Here is a 16,076-nt window from a genome sequence, read left to right as displayed (position 1 = left end):
ATTTGGAGTAAAAGACCATTATAGTTCTAGAGTTCAGAAATTGTTGCAGTTTATGTAGCTAGAATAAGAACCACACAAGTGCATCTTACAAAGGTCAAATCAGCAACCAAACTGCCTTTTTTATCTTTCTTTATGTAATTTTCAATATTGTGTATTTGAACATTCCAACATAACATAAACAAAAGCATTTAAAAATACATGGTTTATCTTTCTTTCTTTGTGATTTTAACATGTTTGTTTGAATTTTTTTTTAGTGTTTTCCTATGCAGAAGAATAAATGGTAATTAAAATGTGCAGGATGAAAAGATGGAGCAGTCAGTGCTTGTACCACCAGGACCAGACAGCTTCCAATACTTCACTAGAGAGTCTCTTGCAGCTATTGAACAACGCATTGCTGCAGAAAAAGCTAAGAATTCTAAACAAGATCGTAAAGACAATGACGATGAAAATGGCCCAAAGCCAAACAGTGACTTGGAGGCAGGAAAAACACTTCCATTTATATATGGCGACATACCTCCGGGAATGGTGTCTGAGCCCTTGGAAGACATGGACCCATATTACATCAATAAAAAAGTGAGTCTAATATCAATCCTGTTCATATGCCAGTGTTTGGGGTGCTTTATCATGTTCATTTCATTTTTGTGGAGTGGCTCATATAGGTTGTTACTTCTGTCTGTTAATTTGCAACCATGTAGGAAAATGCCATTCTAATAATGTAGAAACAGTTGAGCATTGCTAAAAGGATGAGGTGTACAACAAGAGCAGAAAACGTTTGATGCCAGCAATAGATATACATTCTGCCTTCCAGAAAGTAAACAAATATTTAATATTTTTTTAGTTATAAAAATTTGATTCAGCTAATGCATGTTTTTAGAACACATTTACCCTCACGTGCCCTTAGGCCCTGGTCCTCCTGCTTTACGTAAGGAGGAATTTTGCACTAATCTTATTTTTAGAATTAAATTAATAAAATTGTCAATAAATGTTACATTATGACTGATTGTATAATAAGGTTGTGCAATAGATGTAGTGAGGTGTAAACAAATAGTGTAAAAATCTAAGCTTCTATACATTGTGCTCTCAATCATTAGCAAAGTGCTCACTGTCCTCTACGGTATAGGTCAGAATCCATCATCCTTAATGGTTACTAACCTTTCATCCTTTTCTTTTAATTTACCTCAAAATATATCCCTTTGATGTAATTGAATTTATATCAAAGGAACATTTATATCAAAACTGAAACATATTATTTTGTATTTGATTATAAGTAATACACAATATGTATACACATGTGCATACATAATAGATGACATACTTTGAAGATTTTAAAAAATTGAATATATATTGAAACTGAGTTCACCAACACGCCACACTTCCTTTAAAACGGACAGCATGAACCAATACATAGCACATTTTGTTCCCAGAAATCTGCTTTGATAGCATATTCTTAGGAAATTTATAGAATCAATACAAAACCAACAGAAAATACCATAAAGAGAGTGTAAAACTGATTTTAATGTTTCTGGTGGAACTAGCCTTGAACAGCCCTGGAATCCTTTTGGATCATTCTGTTGCACAGCCTATATGCAGCAGAAAAGGTTCAGGGTTTATGGTGACAGCTAGCTTGAGTGATACTTTAGTTATTAGATACTGTGATTATGAAAACTCTATAAATATCAAGACAGGAGTTATTTTGATTTTCACAAAGTGCTGTGTTCTAAGTGTCTTAGCTTGCTAAATTTCATGTGATTTATGAGTCCTATTTTGACAAGAGAGAAAATACTATGTGGAAGAACAATATTTTTATCTTTATTATTTGATGCCTCTGAAAGAGCCTTTATCTGCCATTCACAGTGTACAAAGATTTATCTTTGTATCACAGTTCTACTTTTACAAAGATAAAAGATGCGTTTCTATAAAAGCAGGCCTTGTAGAGTTCTGTACTAGTTGTGTCTGTTTATGATACAAAATCACATATAATTATATCCCTACCTGCCCACAGCTGATCCTCGACCTTTATAGTCAAATCAGTCTGTCTTGTGTGTCTTACAGTGAAACCAGATACATGATAGGTATGACCTAAAGGTATGCTTCTAGAGCCTTTAGAAATGAAAGACGCTTTCAGTGCTTTCACAGATAGAGCTGAAAACTTACTACATCAGCCAGGTCTGATGATAGAGTTGCAAGAAATTGAGTGAAACCAGCTGAATACATTCAAACAAGCTTCTGTGCTATTTGAAAGGAAGAATCTTTTTATTTGCACACTAAATAACTTTTATGGGCAAGTCATGTAACTGCTGGCATTCTCTTCTTTGTGCTGGAGTCCACATATCCTCTCTATGCATGTGCTTTAATCTTCTACAGGACAGAAATAGAAACAGTCCTGTCAGTCAAAGACAAAGACAAAAATTTATCACACACTACGATTATCTTCATTTTTTCTTCCTTCAGTAGGATGAAAATAGACTTTCCTAACAACAGGACTGAGTGCACCCACAGCAAGTTTGCCATATCACGTTGTGTGATGTGGTCAACAAGCTGGAGGGAAAGGAGGTCATCCAGAGGGACCTGGACAGGCTGGAGAAGTGGGGCCATGCAAACCTCATGAAGTTCAACAAGGCCAAGTGCAAGGTCCTGCACCTGGGTCAGGGCAATCCCAAGCACAGATACAGGCTGGGCGATGAGTGGATCGAGAGCAGCCCTGCGGAGAAGGACTTGGGGGCGCTGGTGGATGAAAAACTGAGTATGAGCTGGCAACGTGTGCTTGCAGCCCAGAAAGCCAACCTCATCCTGGGCTGCATCAAAAGCGGCGTGGCCAGCAGGTCAAGAGAGGTGATTCTCCCCCTCTGTTCTATTCTGATGAGACACCACCTGCAGTGCTGTGTCCCGCTCTGGGGCCCCCACATAAGAAAGGCATGGATGTGTTGGAGACGGAGCAGAAGAGGGGCCACGAAAATGATCGGGGGGCTGGAGCACCTCCCCTGTGAGGACAGGCTGAGAGTTGGAGTTGTTCAGCCTGGAGAAGAGAAGGTTCTGGGAAGACCTTCTAGCGGCCTTCCAGTACCTAAAGAGGGGCTACAGGAAAGGTGGGGAGGGACTCCTGATCAGCGAGGGTAGTGATAGGACAAGGGGTAACAGTTTCGAACTGAAAGAGGGGAGATTTAGATTGGATACTAGGAAGAAATACTTCACTGTGAGGATGGTGAAGCACTGGAAGAGGTTTCCCAGAGAAGCTGTGGCTGCCCCCTCCCTGGCAGTGTTCAAGGCCAGGCTGGATGGGGCTTTGAGCAACCTGGTCTGGTGGAAGGTGTCCCTGCCCATGGCAGGGGAGTTAGAACTTGGTGATCTTTAAGAACCCTTCCAACCCAAACCTTTCTATGATTCTATCAGAAATCCAACATCTATTTAAATTTTATATCAGCAATTTGATTTTAAAATATCTAGTTCCTAGATTTTCTTATCTAGCTGTATGTGAATTCTGGAAAGTCTTTTATCTCGTTTCAATTGTCTTTTGAGAGTATTGGGAGCAGTTGTTGCTCCTGCAAGTCTCAGAAGGAGAAATAGTTTGAGAAAAGCCTGAAGCAAAAGTGAACACCTCCAGGAAGATGTGAAGACACTTAATGCTAAATGCATTTACCTCTGTACCACTTAACATTTCAGCTTTCTTTTTATTCCTCTCTGAATTACACCTTGTAAAGCCAAGAAGTCAGTCAGCACACCCTCACCTAATGTAACAGTCTAACAACTGCTGCATGATGATTAGAGATTTTATATTTCTGTCTAGGGAAGCATCTTTCTGAAGATCTATTTGCAAGAAAGGATTAGGACAAGTGTATGGATTAGCAGATGTTACTGTTGCTTCAGACCTATGTTAAGATCTCTGCATAAACTGTACCTGATTTATCCACAGAAACTATATCAGTTTGACTTCCAAACTTTCAAGTAGGGAATAGGGATGGTTACCTACAGCACTGACTAAATGATACTAATGAACACAGCCAGTGTTTATTCAGGAAACCTGTACAAGAATTTTAGGAATATCTTTTTTGTTCCAAATTTGGGTCATGAGTGAAATCATCCATCATTTGCCTCATACGCAAGTATTGCATCCCACTTGCTGAAGGTTTTTTCCTATTTTTGTAGCAAGATTGAACAAGTTCATTGTATTTTTCTGTGCATTGAATGCTGAAACATCATCTGGAGTGTTTTATATTTCATCCTTCATCCTTTTTTTCTAAGCAATAGTTTTGTGCATGCCATGATTTGATACAGTTTAATATGGAATAAGACAAGAATAAACAAAAGCATTGAGCTGGTGTGAGAGCCTTAATTTGTGAATAAGGTAGCCCTGAGATGAAAAGTTAAAAATGGGAAAACCTGTTTAGAGAAACAATAACAGATAGGTGTGCCACATTTATGGCTTTATAACTGTGCTTCTATGCAAAAGCTACAACCAAAGATGACATATTCATGCACAATATTAGTCTGAAATTGAAAAAAAAAAAAAGGAGAAAATTGACAACCACTGTTGACAACAGAACAGCCCATTATAGCAAATTTACATACCTGATAGTATTATTGATTTACGCTGTATCACAGATAGCCTGAATGCCTGCAACTGTACCCTTGGAATGTAATTATTATAATATAATACAATACAATACCTGTTCTTATATTCTTACTATTTTATTATAATGAAATCCTGCTGACTCTGGTAGTCAATAACACTAGTCTTTAGAACTGTGAAGTTTAGCATCCTAAATGATTGCAATGCTCTATATTTTTTAATCCAAATTTGAGTGAAAATTAACTTGGACTTTACCCGTTTTTTGTATTCCACTACTGTGTAAGTGCAGATTGGTGTGTTCCCAGTATAATAGTGACTGCCTGATCATGCTTAAGCACCCATCACGAAATATCAAGGAGGTTCACATCACTATTTATAGAGAAAGGATCAGCTGGAACCCCCTAAGATCCTGACTTGCAGGCATGCATCAAAATCTGGTCCACTTGGTTTCATACTTGGCTATTTTCTCTTGAACTCAGGCTGCTACATTAAAGAGGAGGGAAAGAATAGGTGGCACTAAATGGGTCTTAGTTCACTTTGCTCCTGCTATGATATAGATATAGCATTGTTGATTGCCTTGATTGCCACTCCATGCCCTGCCTCTTGCTGGAAGGATGTTGAACAATGTCTATCAGAAAAGGTGCCTCCTTTTGTCCTGGCACTTTGTCATATCGGTCCCTAATCTGACCAAACCAGTAGCTCCTGGGATTCCCAGACTTGTCTTGCATTGCAGAAACAAAAAAAATCTTTAAAATTGCTTTACTTAACTTCATTACATCAGAAAAGTTGAATACACTAGTGATTATAGATATTTTTGATAGTTGTGAAAAAAATTTGAAGTGAAAAGAAAAAATTAAGGTCTGGCTAGAAAACAGTTTCAAAATATGAAATTAAGAAACGCCAACTTCCAATATGCCATAAGTCTCTTGTTCTAGCTGTCCCTGGGGCTTTTCCCAAGAAGCTAAGGACCCAGCTCAACAATATGTCACATCTTGTGATTCAAAAGGTCCTATGATGTTTTAGATGGTGTTTATTTAACCCAAGGAAGTGGAAATGAAATGGAGTAGCAGTTAGCCTGCTAAATGTAGCCTTCCAGAAACTACATTTAAAGCTAACTAGGAGGAAGGAGAGGAGAAATAAGGTTTTGGGAACAATATGTCACAAGAGTTTCTCAGAGACTGTATCTTTGTTTAGTGTGGACTCTTCTTCCTTCTTAGCTCCATCTTCTCAAAATATGTTAGAAGTTACAGAACTGGGGTCCAGGTTACAGAGGCAAAAGTAGCAAACCAGGGACTTCTCCTTAGGGATTTCTTTGAATTTACATTCACACTTGAATACTTTGAGTGTGAGCATGTTGCCTGCCTTTATAAAATTATTAAAGCACTTTATAAAACCTAAGCCCTGAAAAGTATACATAATCCTACATATACGAACACTAATCTTACCATTTGTTTAGAATTTATTTAGCTTTTCTCAGTGTATATCTACTTTGTCCTGACAGCTTTGGGTACAATACTTCATGTTCATCCACACTACCTACACGTTGGCTTGCATTTGGGTTGAGACTGGAGTGAGACACAGCAGGCTTACCAGGGAGGGAAGCTTACAGAGGAGTTGGTTATCAGCTGTTATCAATATTTGTTTTGTGAAATTTCTTCTTCTAAAATAAGATATAATTTTAGTTCATGTTTAAGGCTAGAAGGCAGAGGACCAACAGTCATTCTGAAAGCTCCAGTCACAAAGATGCTTTGAGGGAAAAATTAAAACTGAGGTAGGGAATTTATGTCTTGTTGGTTCTGCTTACGCAGGGCATCAGAAAGTAGAACAGCTAAAATAGCAGCAGCTTCCAACTGTAACTGGAGCTGTGCCAGCATGCTGTTATTTTCCATAAGGCACATTAGAAAAGAGATGTATGTTTAATATGCTTGTGTTCAAAGATTTTTTTAAAAATGTAGGTTGACTAAACGTAGGTGGTGTAGTCTTAGATACAAAGTTAGTAGGGAGTGTGATTTTTAATGTATTTTGTCAACTACCTCATAGCTACAAAAATCAAGAGCGTGAGCTGGAGGCTTCTGAGCTGTGAGTCCTAGGGGCTGGGGACAGACCTGGGAGGGGAAACTCACCTTCCCCCTTTGGGTGTGGGGCTTTAAAACATTGTGCCAAAAATCATTCATCTGCTTGGTTGCTTCAGTATTTAAAATGAAAGCTTCATTTAAGGTCAGGTCATCTGCAGTTACACTTTGAAGGTTTTATTTTCTGTAATCCGTAACTGGAAGAAGTGGAATTTGGAAACATTAGCTCAGGCTTTATCCCACTGTCCTCATTTTCATATGCAGTTTCTCCATTTCTGTGCAGAAGCAGGAAAATCAAACGTATCTTAAACCATTTCTACATATCCTGAGTTTGTACTCAAGATGGTATTAATGTCTCCTTACTCTTAAGGGGTTTGGTCTGTATAGGAAGGTGTGCCATGTGGAGCTATGGTGGAGAGACAGCTCAGGGAAGAAGCTAGCAAGTTAGTTGGGACAGCTTTTCCTCAGGGCTTAATTCTTGCTTCTCCTCTGCCTTCGGTACTTGGTATCTGTCACAGGCTGGTGGAAACCCTCATCTCCATGTGTCTCTCCACCTCCTGGGTGCTCCTAGAGATTTATATCTGTACTTTATGATCCATACATACTAAGCTTCCCAAATGTTTCTTGAATCTCCTTGGCATATTTTCTCTGTCTGCTAGCCTTCTCAGAAATAGCCTTGTAGTTCACTTACTTACAATGTTGAAGCAATGCTCGATGTCACGGACACCAGAAGAAACCAACATATCCTTTCCCACACTTCCACTAGCATTCTAGTTTACAGCTCACTTCGTCAGCAATGTAATGAAAAATAAGGAGGCTTTATCATATTTACAAAATATACAACTGTGACAAAACAGAACAAAAAGCCGTTTTGGACATTTCTCTTGGGCAGATGCTTCAATACCTTTAATTCAGTTTGAATTTAGACTATAATCCCTGCATCATCCCTTCCACTGCATGCAGCTTTCTTATGAGTTACTGAGCCTTCCTCCTGCAGTGTTTTTCATTCTTTTCTGATTGATCTTGCAGTTGATAAGCACCTTAGTGCCACAAAGAAACCTGACAGTCCACATTTCCTGTGCTGTAGTGTCAATGCTGTTACAGCCATGATGGCCTACAGTGGAAACAAAACAATGTTTGTAGGGTTTGCTCTAGTATCATTTATATTTGGCTCATGGACTTATTTGAGAAAAATAGACAAGCTTTCAGCCTACATAGTCTTCTACAATTCTCTGAAGTAAGGCTTGCATGCCTTTAAATTTCTCTAAATCTGATAGGCTCTTTAGCTGTTAAAATTTAAATTTAACATGCAAGTTCTGGGAAAGTTTCACACCTGCAAACCACAATTACGCAGGGATGTCTTCTGGGATGTACATCTTCCTCTCCTCCAGTAAAATGTATTCAGATGCCCACAGTCCTCGGAGATCTACCTAATCATGGCTATGTGTGTTACTACTATTTCCCTCTCTCCTTTCCACAAAGACTGGAACAGGCTAGAATAAAAAATATGAAGAAATGTGGTAGTGTATTAAATCAGTTTCTATAAGGATTTTTCTTCCTAAGGCATCATTAACATCCACAGGTAAGATTTCCCTGCTTATGGTATTTCACACAGGATGACAGAGTATTCTATGAGAAAACATAAATAAAATTATAATTTTTAAAAATTTTAGAAATTTTATTTCTACACCTTTTTTTACAAGAAACACATAAGGTAAATGTATCCTATTACTATACTGAGGTTATTTAATTAAGAAGTATAAAAACATTAATGAATTGAATATTCTATATTTAAAATAATATTTTCATATGTCGGGTATATCAGGTAAGTACTGGAAATGAGTTTCATTTTAAAAATGAGTCATGGTTTTTGTGTATTAGCTGTTCAAAAAGTTACAATTTTGGTGAATGGTCACTAGGAATGGTTTTAAAATGAGCATCTACAGAGAATACACACTTATAAACTGTCTTTTCTTTCTCTTTTTCAGACCTTTATAGTATTGAATAAAGGGAAGGCAATCTTCCGATTCAGTGCCACCTCTGCCCTGTACATTTTAACTCCCTTCAATCCTCTTAGAAAAATAGCTATTAAAATTTTGGTACATTCATATCCTTTTTCTATGGTTGTTCAAAAATTTACACACTGAAATTAAGAAAACTCATAACTCCTTCCATTTCATTGTAAATAAAGGTTTTCATAGGTTGTTAATTTTATTTGTATGTTACAGTGGAAGACTTATGGTAAGGTTTTATAAATGCTAGAAAATACGTATGTATCATATAGATGCATTTTAGCCGTTCTATTGAATTTCAATACATCTGCTGTTCAAATCTGCAGATAGATTTCAGAATCCATCTTGATCAATTTTTCAGAAAAGTTTCTTCAGATTTATTTTAACATTGATTTTTTTTGCATCCCAGAATCTTTTTTGTGCTATGAAGCCTATTCATAAAATAATTACCTCAGAATCTTTTTTGTGCTATGAAGCCTATTCATAAAATAATTACCTCTTTTTCTTTTTTTTTTTTTTTTAAAATGCAATTTTTGCTCATAAGTTCCAGAAGAGCTCTGAGTTTTGCAAGCAATTAGGCAGACATGCAGCTGCTCAGTGATGATTATCTCAGAGGTATGTTTATGCTGCCTTTTAGGGGTCCCTCTGAGGCCATACTCAAGACCAGCTTTATAGTCTCTTGCAGCAGCATGCCTAGAAGCCTGATTCTTGCATGCTGAATCTCATATTCCCAAACCTGCCCAGCTGCACCATAAGCCTCTGCCAAATTTAACACATTGCCAGAAAGCATAGGCAGCAGTCCTGCAGGTGGTTTGCAAAGCATCTGTATGTGCAGATGGCGGACAGATTGGGGGACCACAATTGACGGAATGGTACACAAGATGAAGTTTTAGACCGGCATGTGGGATTTATGCCTGATATTCATAACAGGCTAATGGGAATTTCTAGCAGGTGAGGTTTTGGTGTATTTTCCTTGTAAAACCCCAGGACTGGGAAAAGTAATCACCAAATGAAAACTTCAGTGTGACAGTAAGACTTTTAACATTGAACAGTGAGTCAAAAGCAGAAACCTTGTTATTAGAGATTGCTGGCAGAATCTTCTAGGTCTTTGAAAAAAGGAAGAAACAAGGCTGATTGCTACTGACTCTGAAGACCTTTTCCTCTGAGATCCCTGTAATTTAAAGCAGTGAAAGAAGAGGAGAAATGTGTCCAAAGAGGAGTCAGGCAGCATTTGGGACAGGAGCTAAGGGCCCTGATAGAGACCTACAGACACAGTGGTGGTGATGATGAGAAAACGCAGCCAAACACTGTCAGATTGAAGCCTCTAATGAATGCTTATCCGTTCAAGTTATAGACTGATTTACATTAGCTTCCAACCCTGCATCTGTGCTAGTTGTAGGCAATGTTTTTTACTGGCATACTAATTAGTGAGTTTGGGTTTTTTTTTGTTTTAAGTTCCTCCTAACTGTGTTCAAAGAGTATCCAGCTGGTCTTGATGGCAGTCAGAACAAAAGCAATTCTAATAAATAACATGCAATTCCAATATTTTTCCTTCTATGTATTAACTGATTGTGTGATCATGTAATTGAGCTCTACTATAGGAGGAGATTTTCTTTCACTAAATGGACTGATTTCTTTGCGAACCAGCCAACTATGGGATGGGCTATTTTTATCTTAGATATAGATGTCGGGGTTGTGGGCTTTTTTATCTTAAACATAAGAATAGATGCATAGGTTTTTTGGGTGTGTTTTGTTTGTTGGTTTGTTGGGGTTTTTTTTTTTCATTCAGTATGGTATAAGCACTGCAAATATGAATGTGTTTAAGAACCATGTAATATGTTCCATAATGCAGTTTAGATTTCAGTTGCTTCTACAAGGTTAGACACCTATAAGGAAAAGATTAGTGGGTACTGTTGCTTATTACTTTTAATAATCTTCTGAGTTTTATCAATAAGCTCTACTGCCCACATGTTTTGAGGTGGATGTTTGCCATTTTGGCCTTTGTAACACCTGTGCCTTTCACTTTCAGTGTGAAAGGTGTGCTGAGCTCAATAAATTTGGTACATTGGTTGGAAAACCTTCATCCGTACATCCTCCAAATTCTCTTTATAGGGCGCTCTGATCACATGTGCCCAGCCATGTGGTCAGATGTTGCTCCCCCTGTAAAGAAACATAGTCTGTCTCTTCCCAGTGCCCAGAGACTTCCCTTGCAATTATTCTTCCTCACTGCCAGTACCTATTGTAATACCAGATACAGAAGCTGGTGACACCATGAATTTCTCTCTCATGCTCTGCTGACTCACCTCCTGGGTTTTTTGTTTGGTTTTTGGTTTCCTCCCCTTTTGCCTGCCTGACTTGAGTTAAGGTAGAGTGTGGAACCGAGGGGGCAATACAAGAGTGACAGGAGACAGCCAGACTTTGGCAATTAATAGGAAAGGATGAAAAGGTAAGAATAGGTGGAGGGTCGAGCAGACAAAAAAAGGGAGTGCAGTGGCTGGAGCTGCACAGTGTAAGGAGTGTTAGGAAGAGTGAGATGCTCTAGAGAAAAATGTGGTACTTGCTAAGTACTCCTGTGCTCAGCTTTGGAAGCTTAGATTACAGGGTTACTCAGTGTGGCCTGACTTCCAGCAGGTATCTGTGAAACCAATTGGCAATGTTTGTGTTTTCCAAACTTCATCTTCCACCAAGTCCACACAGGCAATGAGACTTCAGCTGCTCCAGTAATTGATTAGCTTAAGGTTGTAGAGTGCCTCTAACCCTACTGCTTGCCTATATGGGAAGAGCATGAAAAAGACAGTACATTTTCATGAAGAAGTCATCATGTAACAGAATTGTTTACCTATGTGTATAATTGAATTATTATAGAACATAGAGCAGTAAGTTAAAGGAACATTGAGATTGTAAATCAAACACTCAAAATGTGGAAGAAGAAGGAAGAGAGGCACAGACATTGAACGTGTCAGTTATGCTTGAGATTCCCATAAGGGAAAGCATGGCCAGAGTTTGTATTTCAAAGAATGTTAGCCATTATTGAGTGTCTGCTCCCTTGGAGAGTGAGCAGCACTTCAGCCATGCAGCTCACAGATGTGGCAAGTTATGTACAGAATGAGCAATGTGCAAGGATCTTCGTTGCGTTTGTATTGTGGCATTTGTTAAGAATGATACCTAGCTGGAAACACATAATACACTGCATAGGGATAAAACCTCAGCTCTCCTAAGAGGACATTCCTCTTCTTTAACTGTTTCATGAGACTATTGAAGCTGCAGCCAGGCATCTCCAAGTTTATCAACTACAAAAATGGATTCTCTTTATTTAAAAGAGTTTCCCAATTATCTTAAGTCAGACTCTTTAAGGCTGTCTGTGGACTGTGAGGAAAAGCATTGTAAGGCATTCTAATCACTTATTCTAAGCCACTGAACAACGACATTTACTGTACAGAGCTTGTGTGACAGCATGATCTTCAAAACAAATTAAGTCACTTAATGAAAGATACCACAATATCCACTGCTTGGTACAGTATTTAGACAAAGATCACCCACCTGTCTATAGGAATCAGGCAGCTAAATCCTTCCCTGCGATTTGAATGTTTACTTGAAAATATATGCTAAAGTTTGAATTGTTCAGGAGCTATAAGAAATGATCTTAATGTTTGCACCATTTTTCTGCAAAGTTTAGGCTGAGATGTTACTTCTTTTATTCCTCCTTCACTTAGAGTGAAGGATTGGGTTTTGAGGAGGCGTGTTTGTCCATTGCATAAAAATATACCCCAAATATATAAAAATATATATATATAAAAATATATATAAATATATATATATAAATATATAATATAAAAATATACCCCAAACAACAAAGTGCTATCTACTTGATTAAAGGGGGAAAAAAAAAATTAAAAATCCTGGTCTCCTATATACAAGTTTATCTGTAAAGGGTTTTCTTCAGTTTAAGCTAGCTTCTTTGCCAGTATGGTGATGCAACTGTTTTTAACGAACAAATCGTTTAGAGAGATGACTAGAGGAAAAATTTGAGTGAACTATGTGGCATAAAGGTGTAGAGGTTCTTATTTTTTGCTGCCATCATGTGGCCATTTCGGGTCAGATTTTGGTCTAGTTTGATTGCTTCAGTATTTCCAAACGTCTGAATAATCTAATTTACTTTATTGCCACGAAAAGGGAAGCACTGCATTGTTTGTAGAGCCAGTGATCTTGTAAACCAAACACATCGTATTGGGTGTAATGAAGTCTCAGTGAACTGTCCCACCTCCCTACCACAAGCCCCTTTGAGCTATTAGTCTCAGTTTCATAGTCTCAGAATGCCTAAGTGTTCCTTGCTGGAACTCTAAATAAAAATTAATTTTCATTCTAACCTTCACCAGCTTTCCATGCTTTTCAAGGAATTGACCACAAGGTACTATTGAACCTTTTTCAAATTACAGCATTGGTAGAATAAGAGATGTTTCTTTTGCTGCTAACATGTTTTGAGATTGCCCACAAATAATATTGGAAAATTATTCACCTTAATCTGTGAGCTCTCTGTGGACTTCAGTTTCACTGACTGAAGCACATGCCGTCAAGATAGTGGTAGGGAAACATGGAATACCATCACTTCAGCAATTAAAAACAGTATTCAGTGTTTTGTTCTGTTTTTGACAGACTGGCTGTGCTGGGTGCTGGGGTGGTATGTGCTTTCTCTAGAGTTCTCTGATTCATGGTAAATAGGATGAACTTTTTTTACCTTGCATATGCCAGCTGTTGAGTTCAGTACCAAAACTGTAGAAGTGAAAGATGAATGCTTATTCACCCACATCTGGTACTTAGGTAAAATAGTACTTTTCTGCAAGTTATTTTGGTTTTGGCTGTTACTCAGCTCTCAGTACCAGCTGAAAACAAAACATGAGAACATCAACAAATCAACATCAGGACACCAACAAATCAAGACCAATATTAAAGTTTAATGTGCTAAAGTGAAAACTACCTGGTTAAGCAAAATCGATATGCAATGTTTACCAAATTCTGAAAGATTTATGTAAGTGTCAATATTTTACTGTGCTTAAGCTATACGGCTGATGTGATTTTGTATGAATTACTATTGTTTTTTCCTTAACTATATCTACATTATTCAGCATGCTTATCATGTGCACTATTTTGACCAACTGTGTATTTATGACCATGAGTAACCCTCCAGACTGGACAAAGAATGTAGAGTAAGTTGTGTATGTTATTTAAAGATATCTTTGACTGTTCCTCTAGGAGTCAGCATGCCAGTAACTGCAGTCGTGTGTGTTGGCAGGAGGTATCATAAGACACTACTACTATTTCCTCCCTAAGCTATGTAGAAATGTTGAATAATTATTTAAATCTCCTTCTAGTAGAATGATTGGGTAGAAAAAATTAGAGTTGTTTAGAGATAGTGTTCTACCGAGATTCCACTAGTTTTCTCTCATCTTCATGGTTTATCATCTACCCAATGTTTTTACTACTCCTTTACACCACTGTGTTAATAGCAGAACCATGGCTATCTGTTTGTACATGCCAGTTAAAGACAGCATATAAGCAAAAGTATTCCTATCGTGAGAATTCAGTGTGTGCTTGCATTCTTCTCTTTTTAGAGGTAATTCCAGGTGGTTCAGGTGTCAGTGAGTCAGACTGTATCCAGTAACTTATGCTCACAACTTTCTTGTTTAACAGTAATAGATCTAGTGTTGTATACTTTTAAACTGTCATCAGTAATTTTTTAATATATGTAATTTATTTAATGGATTTATTTATTTTGATTTATCTATGAGATCAGGACTGTGACAGCGTGTCACAACTAATGTAGATACACAAGTATGTATGGTTAATATAATGCATTTAAGAAGAAATTGCTTATTTACTGTATTTCTTTTCCAGTTTTGAAATAAAAAACCTCTTTCATTTGATCATCAGGTTTCTATCAGAATACCAATGTAAAATGTTGCTACTTACTTTGATTAAATTCTCCTGTATTTTCCAGGTATACATTCACTGGAATTTATACGTTTGAGTCACTCATAAAAATCATTGCAAGGGGCTTTTGCTTAGAAGATTTTACTTTTCTTCGAGATCCATGGAACTGGCTTGATTTCACTGTCATTACCTTTGCGTAAGTTTTTGGTTTTTTGCTTTTTCTTTGCAAGTGAAGGGCAAAAAGGGCATGAAATTAGTATCAATATATATCAATTTCATTAAAAGGAAATTCTTGTATGGATTTACTTTTGTTTAAAACAGTTTTCACATTCCAATATGTGTATTTTGATGTAAAAATAAATACTGCAGAAGCCATTAGTAGAGCTAGTATTAGAGAGGCTAATTTCATGTCCTGCATTTTTTTTCTCTGAGCAGAAGAGGAGCATCCCTTTGACTTCATTCTCCAAACTTGCCAATCTAGTCTAGATAAATTTTAGGCTTTCAAAGTTAAATCACTGTGATTCACTTCAGAGACATTTAATTTAACTGAAGGCTCTGAAAGCATATTAATGCAAGGCACACTGCAGTGAAGGTAAACCTCTGACTGTTGCTATTTAATTTTTTGCTAAAAACACCGAAGTGGTCTTGATGAAAGACCCAAGTAAGTAGCATAAACTTTGCGTAAATTCTGAATAACTGTGATTTAATCCTACAGGTATGTAACAGAATTTGTAAACCTAGGCAATGTTTCAGCTCTTCGAACTTTCAGAGTATTGAGAGCTTTGAAAACTATTTCTGTAATTCCAGGTAAGAAGTAACTGGTGTAAGGCGTTAGGCCCCTTGTACCTCCCAACTGTTCCTTTTTATCCTGTCATTGTGTTTGTGTGTGAACTCCCCTATTACAGATATGTGACAGAGTTTGTGGACCTGGGCAATGTCTCAGCGTTGAGAACATTCAGAGTTCTCCGAGCTTTGAAAACAATATCAGTCATTCCAGGTGAGAGCTAGGTTAAACACTGAGGCTGACTTTAATTCACTAAAACAGAATTCATATTTTTTAAACATGTCTTATTTCTTTCCACAAAAAAAGCAGGAATCGGAAGATATTAGAATTCACTGAAATCTCTGATTCATTGCTTTTTAACATGAGCTCTTTCCTTTTGAAATCAGCCTTTGAGTTTAACAGATTCTTGCATGAGACATTGCAGTACACAGTGTGTGTGGTTTGCATCGTATGATGTCAAGCTTTCTTCTCCACATTCAACGAATATCAGTAACCCTGAAGTTTTCTTACCCATGTGTATCTTACCTACATGATGTTATGTGGTATTTGTTGTGAATATCTGTGTCTAAAAAACAGAACTGTTTGAAATGTTGACTTAGTAAGAAGATGAAGGAATAAGATAATAAAGTATAGCATGGGCATTGCATGGGGGATTTATTATCTTAAAATGCTATGATTTTTCCAAACCATCTCCAGTTTTATAGCATTAAATT

At 37.4% G+C, this 16,076-nt stretch overlaps 1 protein-coding gene across 1 annotated transcript in view; it reads left to right on the top strand.

The window, feature by feature from the left end:
- Positions 1 to 306: 306 nt before the first annotated feature.
- The window catches only part of LOC104350171 (sodium channel protein type 1 subunit alpha), a 70,448-nt gene continuing 54,678 nt past the window's right edge, over positions 307 to 16,076 (top strand). The window contains exons 1-5 of the mRNA XM_086465647.1: positions 307 to 573; positions 8,628 to 8,746; positions 13,766 to 13,855; positions 14,647 to 14,775; positions 15,485 to 15,576. Of these exons, the coding sequence (XP_086321773.1) occupies positions 307 to 573; positions 8,628 to 8,746; positions 13,766 to 13,855; positions 14,647 to 14,775; positions 15,485 to 15,576 (697 nt within the window). The remainder of the gene's footprint in view (positions 574 to 8,627; positions 8,747 to 13,765; positions 13,856 to 14,646; positions 14,776 to 15,484; positions 15,577 to 16,076) is intronic.

The sequence above is a fragment of the Leptosomus discolor genome, chromosome 5, assembly GCF_034619465.1.
Source record: "Leptosomus discolor isolate bLepDis1 chromosome 5, bLepDis1.hap2, whole genome shotgun sequence".
NCBI lineage: Eukaryota > Metazoa > Chordata > Aves > Leptosomiformes > Leptosomidae > Leptosomus > Leptosomus discolor.
This window is presented reverse-complemented; position numbering and strand designations above follow the sequence as displayed.